General features: G+C 42.0%; 1 protein-coding gene across 1 annotated transcript in view; it reads right to left on the bottom strand.

The window, feature by feature from the left end:
• Window positions 1–10,968: 10,968 nt before the first annotated feature.
• The window catches only part of AGPAT3 (1-acylglycerol-3-phosphate O-acyltransferase 3), a 48,763-nt gene continuing 34,987 nt past the window's right edge, over window positions 10,969–24,744 (bottom strand). The window contains exons 3-9 of the mRNA XM_082490222.1: window positions 22,654–22,823; window positions 22,285–22,446; window positions 19,484–19,637; window positions 18,922–19,024; window positions 15,681–15,756; window positions 12,012–12,210; window positions 10,969–11,325 (exon numbers count right to left, since the gene is read on the bottom strand). Of these exons, the coding sequence (XP_082346348.1) occupies window positions 11,237–11,325; window positions 12,012–12,210; window positions 15,681–15,756; window positions 18,922–19,024; window positions 19,484–19,637; window positions 22,285–22,446; window positions 22,654–22,823 (953 nt within the window). The 3' untranslated portion in view covers window positions 10,969–11,236. The remainder of the gene's footprint in view (window positions 11,326–12,011; window positions 12,211–15,680; window positions 15,757–18,921; window positions 19,025–19,483; window positions 19,638–22,284; window positions 22,447–22,653; window positions 22,824–24,744) is intronic.

Below are 24,744 nucleotides of genomic sequence, written 5' to 3'. Positions count from 1 at the left end.
AAAAAAATACCAGAGATTTGGAATAAAGCTTTGTAAATGATGGGAATTACACGATTATGCGCTGGGGGTAACATGGGAGGAAGAAAGCAGTGAAACAGGGAAAAAGACCTAAGGAAGAGGGAGAGTTCAGTCTGCTCACTCAGCATTGACTGCATTTTCCTTACGCCTCATTTTTGTGCAATTGCTTTAAGTAACACCTTCCAGAAATGGAAGAAACCCCACTTGTGCGTAAAATGAGTTGGCCTCATTGGCTCATACACAACACTTGCGGAGGCCCTGTGAAGAGAAAGAGCTGCCATGGGAAGGATTTTCCCCCCTGAAACCTCAGGAGAGGGGCTCGGCAGACCCCACTTCTGCAACCCGGCTTTGCTGTACGGAGGCAAAGCGCAGAAGAGGGTGGCTGTAACGTCTGCAGTCCTCCATCTACTGTCCTCTCTCGCCTACAAAGAGGTAAGAGGAGGTATAGCAGTTGTATGGGGTTAGCTTCTGGCTGCTGATCCATAAGGAGACAATTATACACAGCCCAGTCACCGCAATTGTCTGAACAGGATTTAGCTCAAATGAACTCATCATCTTAAATGTCACCATGTAAATGGAAATGTTTGATGGCCAAACAAGCTGCAGAGACCATATTCTGCTCCACAAGTCCTGCCTGGCTGGATGAGAAAGTGGAGAGCTTCGGCCAGATGGAATAAGGTGCAGTGTTGTTCTCCTTTCTGAAAACCACCACGAAAGGGCTCACACTTCCCCGGTGTGAGGGAGGGGGGAAACACGAATGCCAGGGGAGAGCCCCAACCACTGCCGGGAGAGCTTTTCTCCCCACAGACTGGAAGGAGCAGCCTTCTTCCAGTGTATCGGCACGGTAGAGGGCTGCAATTAAAAGACGCAGCTTCCAGCCCTCATATCTTGACTATATAACTTTGCTACAGCTGAATTAAAAGATGGGGAAAAAGGAAAGCGTAGCACTTCCCTGCCTTTGACAAGGAGCTTTGGGCTAATGGGAAGCATACGAGAAATAGCATTTTCCTGAAAATAGAATCATAGAATGGTTTAGGTCGGAAGGGACCTTGAAGATCATCAAGTTCCAACCCCCCTGCCATAGGCAGGGACACCTCCCACTAGACCAGGTTGCCCGAGGCCACGTCCAGCCTGGCCTTGAACACCTCCGGGGATGGGGCCTCAACAACCTCTCTGGGCAATGAGAAAATACCTGTAGAGTGTGTATTTCATTGCAGCTAAGGTGAGAGGAGATTTATACATGTTGTTAAACCCTGCCTAGTTTCTCCCTTCTGCTGATTTTCCTCATAAACAGAGCAACCACTAGCACGTAGCTGCTTGTATCATCATTAGATAAGTAAATAAAAGAGGTGTCACAAGACAACTAGGCCACTGCTGAATTCGACTTGTGCAAAAGTTGCCCTGCATCATCGAGATGAAAAACAGCGGCAGTTCACATCACAGGTCACAGTGGAGAAGAGTAAAACAGCCCGTCAGCAGAGTCAACGGTGCCATTTACCACACTGCGCCATCGGTCCCTGCCCATTATACCCAGTCGGTTACGTGCCTGTGTCCGCGCAGAGGCACTTCACACACGCGGCAAGTTGGTGTCTGCTTTTGGCAGCCCGCTTCCTAGCAGATGGATCTGCCTTTCCAGCGGTGAGCAGGAATGCCTGCTCCAACCGCGCCACCTCAGGCGGCACAGCTCAGGCCCCCGCAGGCTCACAGATCACCGCGATCCGCCCCTTTGGTGCATACCTTTATCACAGCAGGAACGTAATGATGTTGGCATTATAGGGGATGTATCTGTCTACCACACAATATATTGATCTCATACCACGTATCACACGATATACCGATATCATATATGATACTACAGCAGCTGACCAATAGCCACTAGAAGGGAAGAAGGCTCAGTGGAGATGGGCAAAGGTGATGCGCCCGTGAAGCGCAGGGAATAACGCAGGGTGTGACTGACCACAGCCACGGCAAAGCAAGCTGACTTTAGCTCAACCCCAGGGGGACCAGAGGGCGGCCTTTGTTTCAGATAAACAGCTATCGACAGCTGAATGGTCAACTGGTGGTGTAGACATCTCCCCGAGTCAGGCAGACCAGCATAGGGGGAATGAATACGCAGCTCAGCCCCACATGGAGTATAAAAACTAGATAACCAACAAAAGTATTTCAAAGAGAGCAATGGGCTTGAGCTGGCTTCAATCCATCTATTCCTTACCGGTGACCGGGGATGCCCAGCATCGTGATAGTGAGCATATCACAGAGACTGCTAATGGAGATCACGTTGGCATTCTGCTTGAACTGTGTATTGCTGTATTTTGCTGAGTGTAACTTACATTTGTAGCGTGTTGTGTTTTCAGTGTAACTTGTATCATGCTGCTAAATCAGCAATCCCATGTAACAACAACTACCATCAAATTAATACATTTGATATTAAACATTACACCCTCCACATGTGGGATGTCTAATAGAACCTAGTCAGAGTGTATTGGACACTGACACACACACACACACATATACATATACATAAAAAATAGGTTCATGGATGTGAATCCCTAGGGTAGCAAAATCCAGAAGAGTATTTCATTAACCCATATCCCAGTTATTAAGCTTAGATCTACTCATAAAAATCTGTTATACTTACATAAAGTTTTGTTTCATAGGTGCACTCAGTCCGTCAAGCCTCTCGGGAACAGATGCCAGTTTTAGAAGTATGTAGAAAGTGCACTGGCCTGTTCCTCGCCCCCGGAAGCCCTCTGCCCAATGCAACTGCAGTCAGGAGTGTAGCACACCCAAAACACAAACTCATTCCCAACACAGCAGCTGATTGTGTCCGGTGTTGAGTTCCTGGCATTGCTTTTATGGAATTCCAGGCTGTTTTCCCAAATATATTAAAGCAGCATTAGAAGAAAAAGAGTGGAATAAGTGAGATTAAGGTATCTAGAAGAGCTACACCCAGAAAGTGTCACCACCATGAGTCAAGTTCCTACCGTGCCTGCAATTTAAAGAGAGGATGTGTAAGAAACTCCCACAACCTAAAGGTCGCTGTGATGTGGACTGTCTAATACAGAAGCAAAGCACCCAACAACAGCCCCTGTGCCTTCAACTCAAGTAGGAAATGTTTTCTTCCATTTCCACAGCTACCTTACACCGCGCTGCCCATCAAACACTGTGATGACATTAATGTCCCCTTGTCCATACACCCCACTGCCCAACTGCTCCTGCTTCTCCAGTACCTGTAGTTGTCACCTCGGACATGGGCTGGTTCAACAAGAGAAAGCAGCTCAGGAAAAAGGACTTGCAGGAGGGCAGGTGGATAGGCAATGAGAGATGACAGGTATCTCTGGGGACAAGAATTAACAGCAGTAATGTCTCTTCTGTGGCGCATGGCAAGACACCAGACATGAAGGAAGAGAGCTCTGCCATCAGCTGAGGCTCTGCTTTTCATGTCTTGGCTTCTGCACGCACGTAACTAAGGATCATCCCATCTTATTCAAATGAATTATTTATCATGCCGTGCTGATAAAAACTTCAACCTATATTGTTTACCTTAAAGCTGAAAAAAATAGTCCTGGAGGAGAGCATTAAAAATTCCAGATCAAAATCAGCCTTTAAAAATTAATTATGGGTCTGAGGAGATTCAATGGAGGCACAGAAATAAGAAAAGCTGTATTTGTGCAAATTAGAAAAGGTACAAAAAGTAAGTTTCTGCTTGTGTACTCTTAGAATCAGAGCCCATCCTGTCCACACAAAGGTCTGCCTGTACAGTGACACACGGTGCAACTGATCTGTCATTTTAAGGCAGCTCAGTGCAACCTGGAATATTCAAAGGAGCAAAGAATCGGGGAAGGGAAAACCTACAGGAGAAACCAAGAACTCGTTGCCTGCAGTCTGGCAAAATGATGACAGAGGATGTGATATTATCACGTGCCTGTCATTTGTTACAGGCACAAATATCCTAAAGAGCTGGTGTCTTCGGGGACCATGCAGGTACAGAGGCAGGCCAGGGATACACCAGAGGTAGAAACTATAGAGACCTACTTCTGTTGGGCAGCTTCTGGTAAAAATATGGGGAAGGGAGCAAAAATGCCGAGTGATCTTCCACTGGGTCTTGGTTTGCCTTCGAGTGTGAGCGTATGATGTTGGCGTACAGTTGAGGAAGGGGGAAGGTCTTTATCTTCCAGAGAAAAATAGAAACTTAAAAGATGTCAGATTTGAAAAATTGGTTTAATTTACAGCAATCTATCCGTACAGGCAGCTTACCCTGTTGGAGTCTCAGCTTCTTAGATCACACAGCTTTGGGTATACTTCGGAGAATCCTTCAGGAAAGGAACATCCCCCCACCCCCATCCTGGTTATTTGGAGGATCCACACAAAACTTTATATACTGCTTCTATAAATGTTACAGAAATGCACTGTCCCTCCACAGTTCTCAACAACTGGCTTAGCCCAGGGAACGGCCATAGGGTTAAGCTTGTTCTTTACCCCAGCCTCCCCGAAATGATCCACCCAGATTAATGCTGCAGACACGTGGCCCTCGCGTGGATCAGTTTGCAGGACTGAGACTAAAAAGTGTAAATGGAAATACAACCAACCGAAGCAAAAAGAAAATAGCCCTTAGTGCATGTTTAGTTACAAAAACCAGAGCAGCAAACAGGAAAAGGGCGCAGATCTCCCAGTTCCTTTATGGGCTACTTACTCAGTAACACTGCAAAAACGCAGGTGCCAGGCAGTCGCGGAATCACGGAGTTTTCAGAGTTGGAAGGGACCTCTAGAGATCATCTAGTCCAACTCCCCTGCCAAAGCAGGATTGCCCAGAGCACATTACTCAGGACTGCAAGTCACCCTTTTCCATTCAAGCACAATCAAAAACCCCTCTATGCCACCATATTCCATACAAAATCACGTAGAGTTAAAATAAGCAACTGAAAGCGTGAATGAGATTCTAACATACAGTAGTTTCACACAGCCAAAGCTATTTTATTTTACAAGATGAGTCTTTTGCGTTAATCTTTTTCTGAAAGCCCAGTAAAAACAGCGTGAACTACTTAAGCAAAATTTAAGAGACAACTTACAAAGTAATATTTGCATAGCACTGTAAATCTGCGTATTTGTTTGGGCACAGTTCTTAGTAGAAACTACAGTAGGTGACAGGGTTGGGTGTTCTTAATAGCTTCTTGTTTTCAACCGGATTCAGACGCATCTCCTCCGAACATCATAAAATCAAGTGTAGGAAATAACTGTAAAAATGTACAAAAATATATACACATGCACAGTAAACGTGTACCCTGTATACAGTTTTATTACTCGTTAGATTTGGCTAATAACGATCATCTGGTGCTTACACTTCCCTCCAAATGACAGGTTTGTAACAAATCCATCAGGTTAAGGATGGTGAGTTTTCTGAGAGAAGGTTTTTCATTAAAGCTACAGTACTTGCTGGTGATCTCGAGGAGTGAGCGGCACGCCAGCTGACACTGCCTGGCTGGCGTTCAGGCAAGTAGCATCCAGTTGTCACAAGGTACAGCTCTGACACAGCCGAAGCAAAATAACACGAAGGGGCGCAGCTTGGCTCTCCGCACAGATGCACATGCACGCAACAAAGGAGGTATATAGAACCAGTTCATGCCTCAGGAACGAAAAAATTCATTCCTGATGAGCCTCTGCTGCCCACTCTTCCTCCCTTTGCAAATTAGATTTTAGTGTGACTACGAAATCGGCGTGTTTTGCTTGAAAATACACCCTGACCAAAATGTAAAACGAAATAAAACTTGTCTAAGACTGAAAACCGGTAGAGGTAGCCCCCACACTAAAGAATACTTCCAATTTAGATTTTAAAAGTACTACTATATCCCTGTTTCTGCTAAAGTGTCTATTTTTAAAATACACTTCCTCTTAAGACAAAATGCTGCTTCTGCTAATGTAAAGCTTTTTAGAAATAGACAATCAGCGACACTCAACTACTCTCAAAAGTGGAAGTGCACAAATTAACTTTCTTCCAAGTTTCAAAAACTAAAGAGTGGCTTGTAACAATGGGTATAACATTTTAAAAAATACAGGCAGCTCTCCATAAACCTTGAGAGGTCGAGGATAAGAGAAACAAGACATAGTTGGCTTACAGATGCCAATCCATTTTCTTCCCAATTCCAAAGCGCAAAATATTTTCATGACATTTTCTGGTGGCTACCAAATGTGCTGCAGACCCTGCAACATGGACATCCAGAAAGTTTTCCCTCAAAACCACAGCAGGTGAAAAAAACTACAAGGAACAACCCGCAAGGATCTTGATGCAGAGATTGCTGAGACAATCAGATAAACGAGTCTTCAAGATAAACAGGGGGGAAGCGCGGCAGAGTAAGAGTTGCCATCTGTAACAAGGAGATAAGCCCTTCAAGGCAAATTCCGACCCCAACATGGCAAGGGCTACCTTGTAAGTTGTCACAGGGAGGTTTCACATTCGTATTAGAGTCAGAGTTTGCCTGCCCACATACACGCTTATCTCTGGTCTGCAAAGCTCCTGGCAATCGCTGTTTTGTCGGGGCAAGAATTTGGCTGGACCTGTCGGTGTTCCTCCTCCTTCCAAGTGATGCACCTACCAGTGTTCCTCCTCCCTTGAGCGATGCACCTTGCAGCTCTCAGCACAACTGTTACCTGCTTCAAATCCTGGCTTCACTCCGTGCTGGCGGCCCTGGAGCCACCCATTACGGATCAAAAGGTTCAGAAACATGGAAAAGAGCAGCTGTGACAAACTGGGTCAAATTCAGCATTACCATTACGGGGATGGGCTTCTTTCCACAGGCATAAACCAGACTGCGTAGTAATCCTCTGCTGTGAACCAGAAACTTCACACCAAGTGACGAAAGCACACAGGCATCCAGGAGATGGTTGCGAGCTCCACTGCTGCATCTGATTTTCAAAGGAAATCTAGGAATGGATTTTTCACTTTTATCTGCATTGGCCCCTGGCACCTGAACAAAACACGCTTGGGCTAGGTCTGTCCGATCTTGGCCTTAGACTTACTTAATACATACTTCTCCAAGATGCCAAAATATGCATTATTACGTCTTCAATCTGAAACACTTTGCATAGTGTGAAGTCAACATTATTAAATGCCTCCAACCCCACATTTCTTAAACAGATTTTGCGGCAGTCCCTGACAAAAACTGAATCTTTAGCAATTATGAGACATACGGTGACCCCTGCTTGATAGTTACTCCAACTGTTAGTGAAGACCTTGTCCCAGCTCTCTTTTATTGGCTTCATCAACGCCAGAGGGACGTGTTACCAGGTAGTGATGGCCTATGTGAGCAGGCCTGGGAAGGACCCCTCTCCCCTAATAAAGTTTTGCTCTGAAGCAGCAAAGTTGCATTATCGCTTAACACAACTATGCCACTTCAGATCTACTGAGCATGCCGACCCACACCAAAATGCAGGAAGACAAAACCCCAGCTACATGAGACGATTTCTATAGGATTGGTTGAACTGGAAAGCTCCAAATTCCAGCTAAGAGGTTGTAACCGAACCATCTGCAGAAAATACAGGCAAGCAAATATACAGACATCAGTAGACGGAGACAAGTGGTATCACGTGGAAGTGAGCAGACACCCTCACTTTTTCTGTGAATACTAGGCAATCAGGACAAAGGTAGTAGTCATATTCATTGGTCAGCATTTAAGTGTAGAGCCCTTCAAGATAAGTTAAAGCAGAAGAAAGGAACGTTGCCCATGCTCTTTGTGCCGGAGACAGATATTTTGCTCAGTAACGCTAAGTCAATTGCAAGAGCACATTCAGCCCACAATGAGCAACAGAGAACTGTAATCCCTACCGAGCCAAGACCTCTGGATACCAGTTATCTGGTCCTTCTTCAGCATCAGCTTTTTGTGCCTTCCTAACTGAGAGATGCCACAATGTCAGCAGTCTCCAAGCTCTCCCACCACGTTCTTAGACGTGGGTCAACACGATGCTACCTTGGAACTGCAAATCCCACTTTGAGAGCAACATTATCATTCTTCATGACAATGACAAGCGCTGCCAAGGCCAAGAGCATAGCATCTGTCCGTATTAGTCTGAGAACCGTTCAACTTTGGAGTCAATGCTGAACTCCATGGCAGTCAGCTTGTAAGTCCATACTGGAGAACGTAGTATTTAGTCTAAACAGTCAAGCAGTACATGAAAGTTTTGAAAGGTGGAGAGAGAAAACACTGCTATAGCTTTAAGTTTATTAAACCTAGCATGGTTGAAAAGCAAAAGACGAAAACCATGATATATTTTTGTTTATTATTGCTCTTAAAGGGCTTGGTAGTCAAATATACAAGCTATGTTCTATTAAATCAGAAGAAAATAAGATATAAAATCTATGCTCACTTTTCCAATCCAAGCCACCTGCTAATCTCATTAGTGACATTAACTGCAGCTATTTCCAGTCATTTTAATTTATACATACTCTGTGTACGTGTGCGCGCACGTGTGTATAAAAACCCCTATTTAAGGAGATAAAATTCAAAGAGGAGAGATTTGTGTTATTTTGTACTGTGTTATGCATTGCTGTATATTTCAGTTTTCCAAATGGTTACCGATATGTCTGTTTAGAAGAGCAAAATTTAAGTAACTGATGATGTATTTATTATATTTTCAAAAAGAAAGCATGACCATTATGTTATGATAAGAAAATATGAAAAGTTGATTATTCTCCCCTTGATGTACATGCACTAATCCCATGATTCCTAATAGGGAGTTACATGCACTAAGAGGAGAAAAGGATCCCGTAAAGAGAAAGGCTATTAATTCCCTTCTCCTTTAAGCTTCTCCCCTCTTCTCAGCATTAAGAAGGGATTTGTTTTGTGAAATTTTTGTCATGCCCGTTAATATACTGCTCAAGATCTAAGTATAAAACATAGTCAATGGTCAGCCTGCTTTGCAAGCCTCACTCTGCTAAGCCAGTACAATTTATATTTAATCAGTATCATCTTCAGGAAGCAAGTATACAGCATTTGTAACACCTTTCTAAGAAGCACGAATTATATCCATTACTGAATTAGTTAAGGAAAAAAAAAAGAATAAAAAAAAAAAAAAAAAGACCACTGCTTTTAGTCCTCTGGTTTAAAAACGGGAAAGCCAGAGAGTTGTTTTTATCAGCATTTGGAAGTCTAACCATATTTAAAGACAGAGGACAAAAATATCCAGCAAGGAAAACCAGAGTCACGGCTAGGCTCTGTTCTCCCCAATTCCCAAAGTATATTCCAAATTCCACCACCATTAACAACAGTGTTGCATCCCCTATCTTAGGAAAGATTTATTGAGGGGACAAAGATGCCATACTAACACTGGGGCTATGGGTACTATGATTCAGTGAGGATGAGTCTAACAGGAGACAAAAAATGGAGGTCATCCTTCAAATCCTCTTGTTGAAAAGACCACAAATAAAAATCAAGTGCATGACAGAACAGTGATTAATGACCCCAAGTAAAATATTTTTCTAAGTTACAAAATTGCTTTTCCAGTGTTTGAAAACAGAAAAATCTGTGGGAGGTTACATTCCAACAGTTAAGAGTAAATACGAAAAGAAGGTAAATTATTACTCTCTTATCTTGGTTACTAGAGCAAAGATGAAAATAATGACCAGTGCTTTGATAAGATCTGCTCTTTACAAAAGTGAGATAAATATTTTAGTGGCAGCTGGGTTAAAAATAAAGACCCCGAGGGTCACCTTCTGCCCTCAGCTGTAGATCTGCAACCCAACTTCTGAGCATAGTCAAACACAGATTGTGGCCTTCAGACTTGAACATACAGGTAGTTCCCATCCATTTGCAAATAATTCTCCAGCTATGCATACAGCAGCAATCTACAAAAAACTCAGAATGTGCGTTTGTAAAACAGAAAAAAGAAAGAAAGAAAAAAAACCAAAACCAAAAGAGACAGGTACAGCTATGATTCTGATCTCTAATTTTCAGTGGAAAAAAAACCCACAAAGGTCAACAAGCAAAACTAAAGATATTTAAAATCCCTGAAGAGACCCCATACTCTTTCTAATGCTTAACAGCACAGCTCACCTTGCAATATACTTCACATACATATCTAAAGCATGACCAAGTACAAAGTGCAGCACACCCTATCATTACAGCACACAGGGTAAGATCCTGGCCCCACTTAAATCAATGTCAAAACTCTCATTAAAAGTTCAAGATGCCAGTATTCGAAAGCTGATTGTAAAACAAGACATTTTGAAAACTATTGTGCTGGTTTCTGCTGCTGCCTCCCAGTTTACTGAGAGCGGTTGGCTGAACTGGACTTTGGTGATGAGAGACGTGAACAGAAATAAAAGGCGAAAACGTCAGGACAATTGAATACATTTCCTTCTTTACAGAACTCCAAATCCCACAGTCAGCATTAATTCAGAAAACAAAACAAGCCCAAACAGATTCAAGATTATCATACCTGTATGATGTGAAATAGGGCAAACTCAAGACTGAAGTAATATTTTGAAATTAAACAGCCTTGAGCAGTTAGCAGGAGATATGATGAGAATTTTATACTGTTTCAATACTAGTGGATCTGTTCTACGGGATGTGCTGATCAATAACGCACTGCTTCCAAACTCCTCTATCCATTCTCTCGCATTACAGAAGTTTTAAGATGTTGCTTGAAAATAAAAAGTATCAGTGTAACATACAAATAGGATTTCATCTGCAGCCATGACAACACAGCCTTTCCAAAAATTACTCTAACCCAATGAACATCTGTCAACTAATTTAAGAAGGGTTGTTTTTTCCTGGCTCATTAATAAAAAAAGTTGGAAATCAACAAATATTACATTGGCTTTAGCAAGAGGAAACATTCAATGGCTCCCGTTGTAAAAGAGAGTGTAGTGCTCTTGACAGAAACCAGTGTATCCAGTCATCTGAAGATGCATGTGGCCATGGCCAATGCCCTCTTTTCTCCCCACCCCCAAGTCCCGCAACAAATCAAGAAAAATTAGTTTCTTCTTCCACCCCACCCCAGATGTTCTCTCATAGTTTGACTACAGTAATCCTTAAACAGGCAGAAAGTTGATGTGTTCTCTTCAGTTGATGCCTCCAACTTCTTCCTTCTTGGCTCAAGTTTTATTCATTAATATTAGTCATCAGTTATTAAGAAAAAGATAGTTTCTAAGTGTTTGTTGTTGTTTTTTAACTGAAGTTAATCGGATACCATAGTCTGGTTATATGTGCTGAACTGCAGCTGTCAGTTATTCCTTTTTCTTGAATTCTTGGTTACCATAGCTGGAGCCTTTTTCTATTTCAGTTACTCCTATCAGTCTACGAACTCCAAAGGAAGCTTTAAAATATAACAGAGAAATGGGAGACATATTAAAACCAGTTCAAGGATTTAGGAAGTTACATGTAAACACACAAGCAGAACCAACATGAGTTAACCCAGTCCTGAAGACAGTACTGACTACAGACCAACAGTGTGCTGCATGAGGCTGCACATGGATCACAGGTCAGATGTCACTAAACAATCAGGACAATCCAGATTTTAAAATATAATTAATGCTTCTATGTTGATTAACAGGACAGGTAGTATGCACTCTGAAGCATATACCCACCCCCCACCCCACTTTGGGTTTTGGGTTGGGATTTTTTAGGGTTTCTTGTTTGGGGGGCGGGGTTGGTGGTGTTGGGGATTTTTTTTTCTTTGTTTTTGTGGTGTTTTATTTTTTTTAATTCCCAGACAAGGTGTGCAGTAAAAGTATTTTCTCCTTCAGGCACCATAATAATGGGTTACAAGACTCACTTGCTATTGATTACTATAGATACTGCCTAAGATATGATGGCAAGTCTACCTGGATTAAAGCTTTTGAAATAATAAAAATGCTATGCAATATAAAGACTACAGAGTGAGCTCCAATGACTCTTCCGCAAGCTCCATTCACATTAATTAATTAATACACAGAACTTAATGAAGGTACTGGATCCTGTTACATGTCACTCTGGGCTTAGCATCTTCTCTGCTTTTATTACCTGCTCCAACAAGTCCCAGGAATGCAAGGATAAGGAGAGGTGATCCACTTGCAAAAACTCCAAAGCCAAATGTGAACAGAGGAGAGAGGAGAACCGTGGCCCAAAAAAGAAAGTTTAGGAGAGTCCATGGTCTTCTAGGAGGTTTAAACTGCTGGCCAGGAAATACGCCTTCCTGATTATACATCTCTTGCAAAGCATCCTGGGAGAAAGAAAAGATAGAAGAAAACACGTCCATAATGTTTGCACTAAGCAATCCAAGATTAGTCAACGCCAGGACAATGTCAAGGACAGTATCTGTGGTAAATACTCATCAAGAGTTCACAGCACCCATTTCCATCTGCTGTCATTTATTTGGGCATTTCTGTTGACCACTGAGGCTACTGTATTAGCCCTTTGAAGGCCACCATCAGAAACTGAAACCACATCAGCCTCTCTACTACTAAATACTTTCATCTCTTCTCTTGATGGCTTAGGAATTTAGCGCAGTTTCAGGCCAGAGGCTAATTCAGACACTACCTGCCTCTTTGCTGGATGCTTTTCTTCCCAGTTTTACTTCCAAAAAGGTCAGCATGATTTAGCAAAGCACAGCAGAAAAATGCTGTACGTACAGCATGAAGAGGAAGGCAAGGCACAAGCTAACCAGCAGAGACAGCACTGTGTTAGCCGTAACCCCAAGACTTCAACAGAGTAGCTGCATCGTGATCTGAGCCTGCGGAGAGATGCAATCATGAAACACATCACTCAAAGGAGCAGCATGCCTACAGTCTTCCCTCCGTTTGTAAGAATGTTCAGTAAGGTTTCCAAGCCATTACCAAGGATGGCTCAAGTTTAGCTATTTCTTATTTTTCCCCATTTAAGCTGTTTTTCTTTTAGCTTCCCTTATGAAGGGCTGAGAAGTGCAAGGCGTTCCTTGCCAATAACACAGCCTTTTGAGGACATACCCTCTGTGCAGGAAGAGCACTTTAAGAATTCCAGTTACAACATACTGCTACCACCATGTCGTGGTTTAGGCTGGCCTGGCCACTAAACGAATGAGAGATGCTCTCTTTAACCTCTACCCCTTCCCAGAAGAGAAGGGAGAGAGAATAAGGGAGAGAAACTTAAGGGCTGAGAAGAAACTAAAACTACTCTAATGAAATACTAGTAATAATAATATGAAAAGATAATAATATTAATAAGAAGACAGTGAAATAGACACAATATATACAAAACCAATATCAGGCTCCCAGGATGACAATGACATCGCCGCCAGGCACTGGGAACCTCCCAGACTGGACTCAGCAATGGGAACTGGATTATCATAGAATCACAGAATGGTTTAGGTTGGAAGGGGCCTTGAAGATCATCTAGTTCCAACCCCCCTGCCATAGGCAGGGACACCTCCCACTAGACCAGGTTGCTCAAAGCCCCATCCAGCCTGGCCTTAAATACCTCCAGGGATGGGGAATCCACAACCTCTCCGGGCAACCTGTTCCAGTGCCTTACCACCCTCAAAGTGAAAAACTTCTTCCTAATATTCAATCTGAACCTGCCCTCTTCCAGTTTAAAGCCATTCCCCCCTTGTCCTATTGTTACATGCCCTAGTAAAAAGTCCTTTCCCAGCTCTCCTGTAGGCCCCCTTTAGGTACTGAAAGGCTGCAATAAGATCTCCCCGGAGCCTTCTCTTCTCCAGGCTGAACAGCCCCAACTCTTGCAGCCTCTCCTCACAGGAGAGTTGCTCTAGCCCTCAGACCATCCTCGTGGCTCTCCTCTGGACATGCTCCAGCAGGTCCAGCAGATTCTGGAACTCAGGTCAGGAATGCATGGATCAAGTTCAAAGGCAGATAAACAGAGTCCTCCTTGGACGCTGCCCATTGAAGAAAGAGGCTGTCCCCTTTGGTCTCTCAGCTTTTATACTAAGCATCATGCAGATGGGATGGAATACCTTGTTGGTCAGGTTTGGGTCACCTGTCCTGCCTGCTCCTACCTGCAGGTGGGACCCCTCTTCGCTTTTCTGCTCCCAACCCTCCAAACTTGGTACATAACAAAATTAGCTGACCTTGGTTGTTAGAGTATAAGCAAGAGCCTCTCTTCATACCACTCCTTAGTATTCACTGTAAACATCAGACCTTATCACTCTGGAAGGAGACACTGTCTGAAAAATATGCCGTTAATTTCAGAGAGTACAGTTCAGTTAGAAGAGGCTTAACTGAAAAGTAAAACTACTGAAAAGAAAATTGGTTCTGTTCTACCTCAAACTAGAACACCATAAGGTCAATATATAAAATACACACATATGTAAGTAATACCTCCCCAGCAACACCTCACACCAAAGTTGAACAGAGGTACAGCCGACACCAGCAAGGAACACCAAGCCCCCCATCTGCAAGCGAAGCGGAACATTCTGCCCAAGGAACGGCACCAAGCAGAATGAATGCTCCACGCTGCATCTGCTTAGCTCTGCATTTACTGTTTAACAAAGCAGGAGCCAAGCAGAGAAAGATCACCTCTGTAACATACACCTTAATGTCTGCTCCTCTAGCTAGGCAATTTCAGAAGGAATTCTTGCACCTAAGAGCCTTTTCTCAAGGTAATTACATGATGGCATGTCCCTGAGAGCAGGAGGCAGGATTCAAGGATCCCAAATTCTATTTTTATTTTTATTTTAAGCTCTCTAATCCTGTCTTACACTAACTGACCCACAAGCTAGTTTGATACACCTGCTAATGGGAGCTGGCGGGAGAAGATGACGATAGCTACTGTTCTTTGTAAGATAACTTCTCTCCCCTTAATTGAATTAGAGCTTAAGTATTCAAACAAATTAGGTTAAAATGAACAAAATGAAACTCAGAACAATCTGCTACCTACAGACTAAGCATAAGCTTGGAAATGCTGCAGCACAGGTCATTATAGCAGAAGAAAGCCCAAGACAGTTGAAGTTTCTGAGCTCCTCTGTTTGCCCAACAAAGACAAGCAACACCAAAATCAAGATACACGTTTCAAGTTCAACAATCCACCAATTAGTGCTGGGCAACATTAATTACTGTTCTCTCCTCTTCCCCACAGAACTGTTAAACCTCTGGTCAAGAAATTAACCATTTGAAGTAAATAAATACAATACACTAGGAAAAGCTTCGAGCCGTTTGAAGTCATGCTGACCACATGCTACATCAGTCCCTGGCAGCAGATCCCAAGGACTGTCTATACCATGTCACACACATGGTTATTACCAGGACGCAGAAGGAAAGTGACAGTGGAAGAAACTTGAAAGCAATGGACAATTGCAGCTAAGAATCGGGGCCGGCTGTCCCTGACATACAGTTAGCACTCTTCTCGAGCATCTAAAGACATCCATAGGGAAAGTGGAGCTTTTAGAAATGTATGACAGAGACCCAAGAGCTGAAGAATATAAAAAGACGGTGGATTGCTATTAGTCTTCCACAACTTAGACATACCTCTGAATCCCATTGTGCTTCCTGGCAATTTGAGACCTACTCACTAGCCAGCCCTTTGTGGTGAGTAAGCTCTTCTGTACTGCTCTTTCCAGCAGTTTGAGGGATGGCTGCCAAATCATACGTAATATTTCCATCTCTTCTCTCCATCCAGTGAAAGAACGTGCATTACTCAGTGCCTTAATACACCACCCCTGTGAAAGTCCCACAAGAGAGAAAAGAAAGCAAAGCTGTTTACCTTTTCCTGGTAAAGCTTATGAAGCCAGTTTGCAGCTTCCTTTTCATCTTGAGGGATATCTTCCAGAGGAAATCTCCTAGTTTAGTAGAAACATTAAAAAAAGAAAATAAAAAAAAAAAGAATTAAGGGAAAATCCAGGTATTTGACTTTAGACCTCTGCTAGGGAAGGTCTATTCAATGAAGGGCATAAGCTACAGTTAATACTGTCACTGATGGCAGAGGTCTGAAATGCAGAGAAGAACTGGGACTTAAGTAATACCCGATTCTCTACCTAAAACTCCAAACTCTAAGACAAAAGAAATTGTACAAGCTCCTATCAATTTCAAAGTGCACTAGTAAAAACAAGCATTTCCCATTCTAACACTGTTCTTCCCTCACCAGAACCACCACTGGTTGATTCCCAGTGAGCTCAAACTGAGGCACCCAGAGCTTGGAAGAGACAAGCAAGTGGCAAACCCGAGGATAACTGTTTGTTACATTTTTTTAGTGAAAACCCCATTTTGGAAGGAATGGGAGGGGTGGTTAAAAATTCACGTCATACCGACTCTGAGGAAAGCATCTTCTACAGCAACCACATTTCTCTCTCCTTGCCTCTCCAGCGCTACCGTTTGAGGTATGCAGTTCTGGGTACACGCAAAAATTATGCCCAGCTCCAGATACTGACCTGACCTCACCGAGAACAGGCACCTTTTAAGAGCCTCTTTCTAGTGGCGAAGAGCCAACCATTTTCCTGCATTCTTTTATTTTCCAAGATAGGCCACTAACACACTCACATATGTATTACCTCTTTTCTCAGCGACACACATCTCAGTCCTGGATCAATACAGAAAGAAGTTGCTCGGTTTGTAGAGGGCAGGCACACACATTACCCTCAGTATGAATTTATTTTGACAATGCTTGGACAGTATCAGGGCCTTCTTATAGCAGGGCAATAAGAACAGAAGGGTGACCTCTGGGAGAGCTCTAGACTCAGCGATCGCAGATACATCTTATTTGCTGCTGTTCAACAAGGGAACATATTTCCGCAGTATGAACTAAAGCCTTCCAGTCTGCAGCAGCAGAGGGAAGATATTCTAATACGTTTCTACTAATTTCTGCATCCCATAAATGAATTGAACATTGGATTTTACAAATTTACTTTCATTAGCCGTAACAGGAGGAGCTGCTCAATTAATATAAATAACGGTCAATAAAAGCTCAGTAAAAAGTCATTTGCTGAAAGCTCTCTGGTAAATTTGTTGTTGTATTGCTATCACCACTAGAGGGTACTCACAGCAATAAATAACATTTGGTAATTTAGCTGATTATTTTCTCTGAATCCAGTCAGGAGAAAGATCGGATCCTCTGCAGAGGGCTAAGCTTCTTACCTCTGCACAGGTAGCTGCATATGCATATATGAAGAACAAGAGCTTACGTGCTTCCTTTCTCTGAGCTACCCTAAGTCTGCTGGCACATTAAGGGCATGGTCAATTTTCAGCAAAAAGACTGTAAAAATAGTTTTCTTATTCTTATGGAATCTTCTCCAAAACTGAGAAAAAGCCTCAAGTGTAGAAAAACACCTTGAGAATGTTGATTCGGTCCACAAACATATTTTAAATGAAAATTATCTGAACATAGTCATTTGTTTCTATAATAGGGTACAATTAGTAATTTTACCTGGTGACATCATCTTCAACAGAACTTCACGAACCCACCTCTTCTAATGATTATTGAAAACTACATTTCTCTTATTTTCTCCCATCACCTCACCAATAAATAAAACCAACTTGCATGTCCATTAGCAAGCCATAGGATATTTAACTGAATGTAGCCGCTCCTCAATGTATAATTATAGAGACGTACATCCATGCATGTGTACCCCAGATCTAGCCAGATATGCTACATGCCTCTGCCATCAGTATGGAATTACAGGTGGAAACCATCTGACCAGCTGTTTTGCTAGCTGTAAGTTTTCTGCTCACTTTCCTCATCAGGAATCTGTCTGGCAAGTGTAAATAGTCAAAATAAACCCCCCTGCAAATGAATGACCCCATCTCTCCCCATCACCTCTGCAGCCTTCTTCCCAACTGAAAGACTAAAATGTTGTGGAAGTTGCAGTATCTGAGAACAGAACTGGAAAACGTGTCCTTCTCCATTACGGCCGCAGCACTCTGCCTCCCCTGAGACAGCATTTATTCTACAAAACCGTTGCTGCTATACCTCAACACAATGGATAATCATTGTGATTCCCTACAAAGTCTTTCACCCTCGGAGGTTCTGGCAAGACACACCTGTCCTATAGAAGGACAACATATATAGCCAGTGCCCCACATGTGCAATGCAGAGGGGAAAGGAGTGGGGGAAGTAGAAATGTGTTTTTTTTTTTATTATTTCTTTTAAAAAAAACAAACATCAACCTCATCACCACAATGTAGCAATGATTTCCAAGGTGTGGGTGGGGTGAAGTCCCCACAGAAGCAGAAGTGAACTGTCAAAAGAACTGCAGAAAGAACAACCAGGACATTTGTCAGGTGCAAACATAAAAGGGAAAGGAAGAAATTCAACAGGGAAGGGTTGGTAGTGTTTATGATCACAAGGAAGCCTTTAAAGCAGAAGACAACAAGGAGAAAGCAAGAAAGAAAAAACGTGTGTGTGTGCATGTGTACTTGCTGCATGGAGCCAGGTATTCACAGTTACTCTTTCAGGCAAGAGAGTAATGAGGAAAGTGAGGAATGTATTACTTCATTCATACAATGTCTGAATTTCAGCATTATTTAACTTCTAATCTCCTAATCAAACCATGTGAGAGAAGGAGAGACAGCGGCGCATTAAAGAGTTTTACACCATTTAATACAAGAGACTACTGACATTGGACGGGCTATTTATACTATGCATATGCTTGCAGGGGACTGGGAAGGGGGCAGAACAGTTGCGTTTTCTGTTCCTATCAGAGAGAGGGAAAAATGCAGACTAGTGCCCTCACTGCACAAAACTTGGGGAAACCCATTAACAGCAACACGGTCATGCCCAGGCTTAAAAAGTCTGCTCAGTGCTCTCTGCCGTGCTGGGTGATATCAAGGGATCTCACACATGAAAGCGAACTAAAGGAAGGGGGAAATGGGGAGGTCTTTGTAGCCTGCAGAGAAGCTTGAAGGACGAGGAAAAGGGTCTACAGCAAAGGACACTACCCTGTAAAATCTGAATACACTTCAACATGCCAAAGCATGCATCTTAGGGCTCACCTCCACCATTATATGCTCACCTTACACACATATCTGCTTCATATTTCTTTCCATAAAGAATTCCTAATAAAGATGGGTTCTTGTTTCCTCTGAAATTTAGTGTTACATCATACACTGCTGAAACTGTTAAATAAAAAAAAGAAAATACAGCTGTTATAACAGCAATTCTAGCAACCACACTGCTGGCATCCTTACATTAGACAGCAACAGGGCCTTGAGCAAGCCTTGCTACTTGACATCACTAATGCAGAGTCCTTCGCTACTTTGTGTTTACATGTTGTATTTAGCTGTATCAGTCACCTGACATTCCCATCTACACAGCATGTGTTTTATCAAGACACAAGACAACTCGATGAACTAAGCAACAGTGACATACATGAAAGGTTTATTATTGAAGGCTAGTATCTGAGAGTTATGTGGCACAAATTAATAGCTGACAGGCTGAAGGCTTATTACTCCCAACTCACTAACTGTAACCGATGTAATGAACAACAGTGTATACTACTGTATACTGTGCTGCACAGACTATACTAAATAACACATTACAATTAATGCAAAGAACAAGTAGTAGCTTGCCAATACCTGTTCCCCTGAGACACTGGACAGCAGTGGTGAAACCTTTGGTTCTGGGCAACAGGTGGTATTTCAGTTTAGGCAACCCCTTGGATTCAGCTACCTCCATACTGATACGATGCTTGGTCTCTGTAAAACGAGTTCCTTCACAGTACAGGAGAAACTAGTGCAATAAGAGAAAAGGCAAAAACAAGGACATCTTGAGATCAAAAGCAACCAAGCAGAATAGTGAAAATTTGTATACGATAAACATACATCCATGCATGGGCACACACTTCAATTGTCTCATTTGATCATCAAGTACTAGGCATAAGCACAGCCTCACAACTCATTTACAATTATATTTCATTTTACCAACACTGGTGCCAAATTTAAGGTGACAAAACGTCTAAACGGTTATACCTGAAATATTTGCTTAAAAAAAAGAAAAGTCCCTGAAGGCTTTGGCTGGCTGATGATGGAATTATCTACAAATCAGAAAAAAGCAATCCAAATATCAGTACACAACCACTTTAGGAAAAAACATATTAATCACTAGCTATCTCATTTAAAATTTGTTCTGTACAACCAGAATTACTCATCTGAAGACAGACTTGTTTCTCTGAAAGCTTTCCTGATTTTATTTTTTTTATTTGTATCAGTTGTGTTCATAAAAAATGGTACCTTTCCCTAAAACCTGTACTTTGTTCATCTTGTAAGGCACCAATCTGACTGTGGTATTCTAAGTAACTATTAAAGACTCGAATCCTCCCATACTGACTTCAAGCAGCACAAAACATCCATCTGTCCTTCTCCACCCTCTGTATTGCCTCTGCTCTAGTTGAGAGAGACCAGAAGCAATGCAAAGCCAAGAGCAGACAAAGCCCTTCTGAGGGCCCTAAGGTGAATGTCTGTTTATCCCTGCCCTTTTTGAAAGCTGGACATCATTCCCATTGCGCTAGCAAGACAAAACATTGCTGCATTTGAATGCACAAACCTCTGCATCCCTGGCAAGCAATGGAGGGCGAGAAGGGCAGATTGCTACTACTCTCTCCCAGCAGCATCATGCAACATTATAATATTGCAACTCAAAAGAAAGCCCTGTGGAACGCATCACTATACATCTGTTGTTTGTCAGTACTGTGGTTGCTTGACTTCTTCTCTGTAGTGTATCCACATACTGTGCACCACAAAAGGTAAGTTAAACGAATGTTAAAACTGCAAAGCCATAGACACGAGAGTTAGACCTGCCAGAGCGCAGTGGGAGAACAGGAGCCGGTCCTGCAATCTTCATGTTGTCCTTGAGGGCATAGCCATTATGAAAATCTGACCAATCACCACCACCAAGTGCGAGGACAGCACAAGGTACTGAGTGTAACACCGCAACCTCAACCCCAGGCTGCAAAGCAAGCTCTTTCCTCTATATCAAATTCTCACCCTCTTCTAGTCAACGGCGCAGTGATCCTTCTGGACCAAGTATGCGAGGGAGGTACAGACTGCGCTGCAGCGCACATGTGAGAAAGACCGCACGAAGGAAGGTTGCACAGATAATCCTAATTGTGGCATTTAGAATGCACAAAAATTAGGAAATTGATTTACTGAAGTCAATTTTAATCATGATTTAAATTACCAAGCAGGAAGTCTTGATTTAAATAATCAATGTTAACTACGTTTTGCATTTATATTTTCTAGTTGTTTTCTCCAGAGACTAGTCCTTGGTTCTCAATCGTAGAATCATTAAAATGTATAGATTTGCAACCAAAGTACAGTCTTGAGATTTTTTTAATTGGTAGGGTTTTTTCCTTTTTCTTTTTTTTTTTCAACACTAATCAGGAGGATATATTAAATGCAGTTTTCATATCCATATATTCAAGCAATTGAGTAGTTTAAAATACATTCTCCAGATTCTTATTTTTTTATATCTTTGTAAAGACAGAAAATCACAAATGACGCATTCACAATGTACTAGTTAAGACTCACTATTTCACTATTCATTTTAACAAGCTGTACTGGATAATATTCAGAAATCACTTAAAATGCACAAAAAGCCTCTTAAAAAGTTTTATGAGCCAAATAACTGTACATTACATATGCTGCTATAAAAACAAACCAGTAAATTTATCAAAACGTTTGCATTCAAAGCTAATAGAAGGTTAATAGGTTGATTATACCACTGTGTTGCTGCAATAAAATCTAACAATGTTGCACATAATGAAACATAGATGTTTCACCCTTGACTTCAAAAAAGTCAAAATAAAAAGGAAAAGCATCATTGCAAAAGCAGATGTAAGCTTGCCATATATTCTCATAGATACTTTTTGGGAAACCTGTCATTTCACAGATCAATGAGCATAGTAACAAGAACTTCCTATGGAAGTCCATGGTCTGTGCATTCCCCCCAAATTCACTTACTTCTCCAGAAAAGTCTTTTTTGTTTATGTGTCTTTTCAGCCTACCTCAGAAAACATAGCTTTAGGTTATACAGATTTAGTAGTCGAATATGGGCTGCCTTTTTTTTTTTTTTTAAGGTAAAAAGTTCAGACAAAATTAACCAGTGTAACACAAGCCTGATTTGTAAATTACCATCAAGCTTCTAATCATCTATGCAAGCTTCTGAACTGTTTCCCAGATGACTTCCCTTACCAACAGGCAAACTGAGCAACACTTTACCAGCATATCCCAAAAGACCTCCAGAAATAGAGCACAGGTTTTCCTTGACAACACCTGAAGATAAGCAGACCTTCTCCTGATATGTAAGGCTACAGTATCACATGAGTATCTCTGTCACCATTTCAATTCAGTCAATACTAGAGGAAAAACTCCACACTTACCCACATATATTCAGGATAATCAGCCAAACGTTTTAATCCTTCAATAACCGTATCCCTATCTTCTTCCCATTTCCTTTTGCAGAAAACAATCTCAAGGAAGTACCACGTCCAGCCAATTAGGGGCACATATAGTAGCTCTCTCTTAGCAAGAACTTTGGAACTCTTGGAAAAAAAAAACAAAACAAAAATAACAATCCAAAAATGTCATTTGCTGATTTGTACAATGAGATCAAACAAAGGCATTAAAGTTAAGATGATGAAAAGCTGATGGAGTTGTATCGGGAAAATCAAATGCAAAGAGACTGTATGTGCACGGGTTTTAAATAGACCAGCCCTCTAGATGAAGGGAAAGCTTGTGGCCCCACGTACCCCTAGCACTCCGAAGCGCTCTGTCATAGTCCAGCCGCACAAGAAGTCGATTTCAAAGTTGTGATTCAAGATGATGATGACGTGTTCTTTCCCAAAGGTGTTCACCGTGGCCTCGTCTGAGAACAAGGTGCACTCTGTGCCTGACCACCATTCCAGCAGCATTACCAACTCTGGCAAACATGATGAAGATGGAGAGAGGAGTTAGGGGTGCTGCTTACAAAAAGCATTTAGCTTTTCATCTCCAGCCCCATTCAGTGCCTAGTCTCTTCTGACTTCCAACACCACTGTCACCTTTTCAATCCAACTGAGAGATGAAATGAGAGCTTAGACAGGTATAGACCAAATAACATCACCGTCCTCAAGCAGTACTTAGGGCATTTGATATATGCATTATGCATAATTTAACAAGTTTTTAACAGTGACAAGTTTGGGCATTGTATTATGAATGTGAAATTTTATGACCACTGGAAAAAAAAACCAAAACTTTGTGCCTGAAAACAGACAGTTGAGCCATTGATTGCTCCACTAAATGCGTACAGTTTCTCCCAGGTGGAATACAAATTATGCATAGATGCAGCCTAATGCTTTTACTCAACATGAAACAAGCTTTATGGAGGTAAACAGACCAATAAAGGGCTTTTAAAGGGATACAGTGATATAGGTCTTCTGCAACAGATTTTAATATTATAACACAGGACTCTAATCATTCTGTGTTATGATCATCAACACAGAGTCTAAAGCACCAGAGAATCGAGCTAATTTATCAAAATACCTGGGCAAACTCAGGAATGGTATATTGTTTCTTTTATGGCAAAAGAAAGAGTGAGCCTGTTCTCCTGTCTTCTCCAGCTTTTCAATATCCCAGTGTCTCTCTTACTCCACCCTGAACATTTCCTTCATTACCCACTCTTCTTATTTTCCCCCTCCCCTTTTTTCATCTTACAAAAACCTTTCCACTAAATTCAGCATGCACTGAATGGAGTTGCTATGGTTAGCCTGTTTCTCTCACTTCAGTACAATCAAGCAGATGGAAGGCATTGCTTGTATCATGGGACAACTATAAAAAAGTATGAGAACAGTTCATTCTCCCAGTAGGAAGATTTGCTTCCATGCAAACTCTAGTCATTTGTATTTTCTCATTTCAATGAGATATGGATGCAAACAAAATTTGGTTGTACAAATATGGCGGTTAAAAAGTCCACGTCTTCCCACATTTCTACAACAAACTTGCAGGGTCAACACCGGAACCTTTCTTGCTCTGGTTATCCTGGCTCAGTAAAAAGGGAAAGAGGACAGCAAGCATGGCCTCAGTTGAGACCTATGCTCTTCCAAGCAGGTAGCCAGGAAAATGGAGTAGTGGTACCAAACACAGTGCAGTACTCAGTGATTTTTCCCTTTCCATTGCTTTCTATGTTCTAAGGAGGAACATCTCCAGTACCTGCTACAGTTGCTGCATTTCCTTATAAAAAACAAAAGAAAATGGGTGTGTTTCTTGTTCAAAATCAGAAAAAATTCCACTGACGCAGGTGTGGATAATTTCCTGCGGACAGTTTCTTGTACCATTCACTTTAAAATAGTGGAGGAAGCTTTGCTGAGAGACTTGCCAGAGTTCATACTGAGAGAGGAGGGTTGATGAGCCGGAGAATTAATACAAGGAAACAGATTGTCTTTTACAAGTGTACTGATAAATGATGTAATTATAACCGGGAGTGGGTTCATTTCCTTTTTTTTTGGTGTGTGGGTTACAGCTATTTTGTGTGGCACCAATCCTATCGACGCTTCAACAAGCCCATCCTTCTGAACGAAGGGACCGTAACACTCGTCCTAGTTGGGGTACTTCCTATAGAGGACAAGCAACACCTCACTGCAACAAACCCCCTCCTGCAGCCGGGGCTCCCACACACCAAAGCAGGTGGGTATACAGCCTCGCAAGACACCCAGAAACAAAGCAAACAAGAGGCACAATGCCCCTCTCAGTTTAAAGTACTAACATTTGAGAGATTATTTTTGCAACCAGACTAAACCAAATGTGCCGCGCTCTCCAAACTCATGAGTCATCTGAACGGAGCTGATGTAGGAGAGCTTGAAGTA

Source organism: Vanellus vanellus (assembly GCF_965231255.1).
Source record: "Vanellus vanellus genome assembly, chromosome: 1".
In the NCBI taxonomy this organism is placed as follows: Eukaryota; Metazoa; Chordata; class Aves; order Charadriiformes; family Charadriidae; genus Vanellus; species Vanellus vanellus.
This window is presented reverse-complemented; position numbering and strand designations above follow the sequence as displayed.